The 2114-nt window shown below is 35.3% G+C and overlaps 1 protein-coding gene across 1 annotated transcript; it reads right to left on the bottom strand.

The window, feature by feature from the left end:
* Positions 1-673: 673 nt before the first annotated feature.
* Positions 674-2114, bottom strand: LOC129899293 (inorganic pyrophosphatase 1-like). Its single transcript, XM_055974204.1, has 4 exons — positions 1887-2114; positions 1605-1726; positions 1287-1488; positions 674-1189 (listed from the first exon to the last, which is right to left on the bottom strand). Exons 1-4 carry the CDS (start codon positions 2022-2024, stop codon positions 836-838), a joined length of 816 nt encoding a protein of 271 aa, XP_055830179.1. The 5' UTR covers positions 2025-2114; the 3' UTR covers positions 674-835.

Raw genomic sequence — 2114 nt, forward strand, 5'->3', positions numbered from 1 at the left:
CATCATTAACATTTAGTGCACAATTATTATTTAATGCACCACTTACTAGTGATAATTAGGTTAAAAGAAATTATCACTTAGTGCACCACTTACTAGTGATAATTATGTTAAAAGAAATTATCATTTAGTGCACCACTAATTATGTTTAAAAAACATAATGAATTGAGTAATATATGCACTAATGCAAAATAGAATAAAGATGACATTATATGCCATCAATGGACAATTGCTAAAATTGCAATTTAATAAAATCTAAAATTGCAATTTAATAAAATGTTAAAATGCCACACTAACCGTTTCTATTTCTTTATAAGTACCTGCTCTTTCTATCTCTTTTCCACATTCACAAAACCGTTGGGATTTGTGAAATCGAAACCATATGCAGATTTTTCACTCCATTGGCTGATTGGCAACAAGCTAAGATCCTACCCAAACTACACTTTTTGGTGTATCATGGTTGGGATTTGAGAAATAAAAGGAGATGGAACATCATGCAACAAATTAGTGCAACTTACTGTAACCTTAGAAAGTAGCTTGAGAGTTGAGTAGCTTGAGAGTGAGGTTTTTACGAGTCTATCAATACAGTTATCATATACACTTTATATTTTCTTTAAGAGTAGTTAAGAATCTTCTGAACTCAAACCACTTTTGTACTTTTGATAGAAAAATGCCATAGATAAAAAAACTAATTACAGCAATCTCATAGCCCACTTTTTTAGTTTATCTCTTTGTTCATGTTGATCAACAGAGAAACCATATTTAACAATCTAAAATCAAAATCAATTGCAAGTCAGAAGCTTCATGGTAATGAGTTGAGGAATCTTGACATTAGTATTTAGTAAGGCACTGGAAGAGCCCGTGGCAACGCTCCATGAGCTGCTTTGGACATTGTATGGAATTTGCACTCCACTGATAACAATTGGCTTTCTTCAACAGTGATTGTGTTGATTAGTTGTAGAAGAATGTGCTCGAGTTCTTCCCCATCAATCCACTCGTGGACCGCTGCTTTTACTAGTGTCCTGTTTTCGTTTATCAAATTCCAAGCAGGGAAATCTTTTCTTGGCATGACAAAATCAGCTTCCCTGAGCTTCAAACTGGGGCAGAAATCGCCGATTCCATCACCTAGATAGATCATTATTTTCTTCCCTTCCTTAGCCATGGTGGCTTGAATTCTTTCTACTATCAGACCCTGCATTAAACAGAACAACAATTAGGAAAAAGAATTAGTTAATTACATGTTATATTCTAAAATCATTTTTTTTTAAATGGATGGAGTATTTATTTACCTTGCACATGTTGGGAGGGCAGAGATTGCATCCATGAGGGGATGTGTGAAAATCAACATAAGGGAGGATTCGAAGCCTGCCTTCCTCATCGACGTAGCCTGGATTCGTGTTGATCTCCGAGAAACAATCCCTAATTCCGAGATGCTTCAAGATTGTTTCAATGAAGAATACATTTGCATCGCTTATTACCCTCAAATCACAACTGAATTATCACACATTGGAATTAGTATAAACCCATAACAAATTCTCTGATTTCTATGAAGCAGATTTAAAGAAAGCAGAGGAAATACAAAATGGCTGTTCTTGAAAGATACATACCCTAATGCATGTGCTGATTTAATGGCTGGGACAATGCTGGGGTGTATGGGAACCCGTTTCAGTACCTCTTTAATGTCTTCAATAGTTTTGCCTTGTATATGAAGCTCCTTCATCATTCTATCCTGTAATTTGAAACCAAACGGAAATTATCAGCCACTAGCAAGAAACAAAAAATGCAATATCATATCATTGTTAGACAGCCCGTTGCACAAAGATCAAGAGACAAACATAAAAGTATAGTACGAAAAAAGGGAATAAAATGAAGAGCAAACGAAAACTAACCATGAGAGAGTTCCAGGGCATAGTGGGAAGAAGCTGATTAAACAAATCAGTAGCACCCAACTCATCCACCACCCAATTATCACTATCCACGTCGATAATCGTCTTGTCGAAGTCGAAAACCACTACAATTCCAGCCATTTTTTTGAGTAACTTCTCTAAGGGTTAAAGACTATAGAAGAACTTTGTTTCTTGTTCTTTTGGAATTTATTTGGTTTTGTGAACACCAAA

The sequence above is a fragment of the Solanum dulcamara genome, chromosome 8 (assembly GCF_947179165.1).
Source record: "Solanum dulcamara chromosome 8, daSolDulc1.2, whole genome shotgun sequence".
Taxonomy (NCBI): domain Eukaryota; kingdom Viridiplantae; phylum Streptophyta; class Magnoliopsida; order Solanales; family Solanaceae; genus Solanum; species Solanum dulcamara.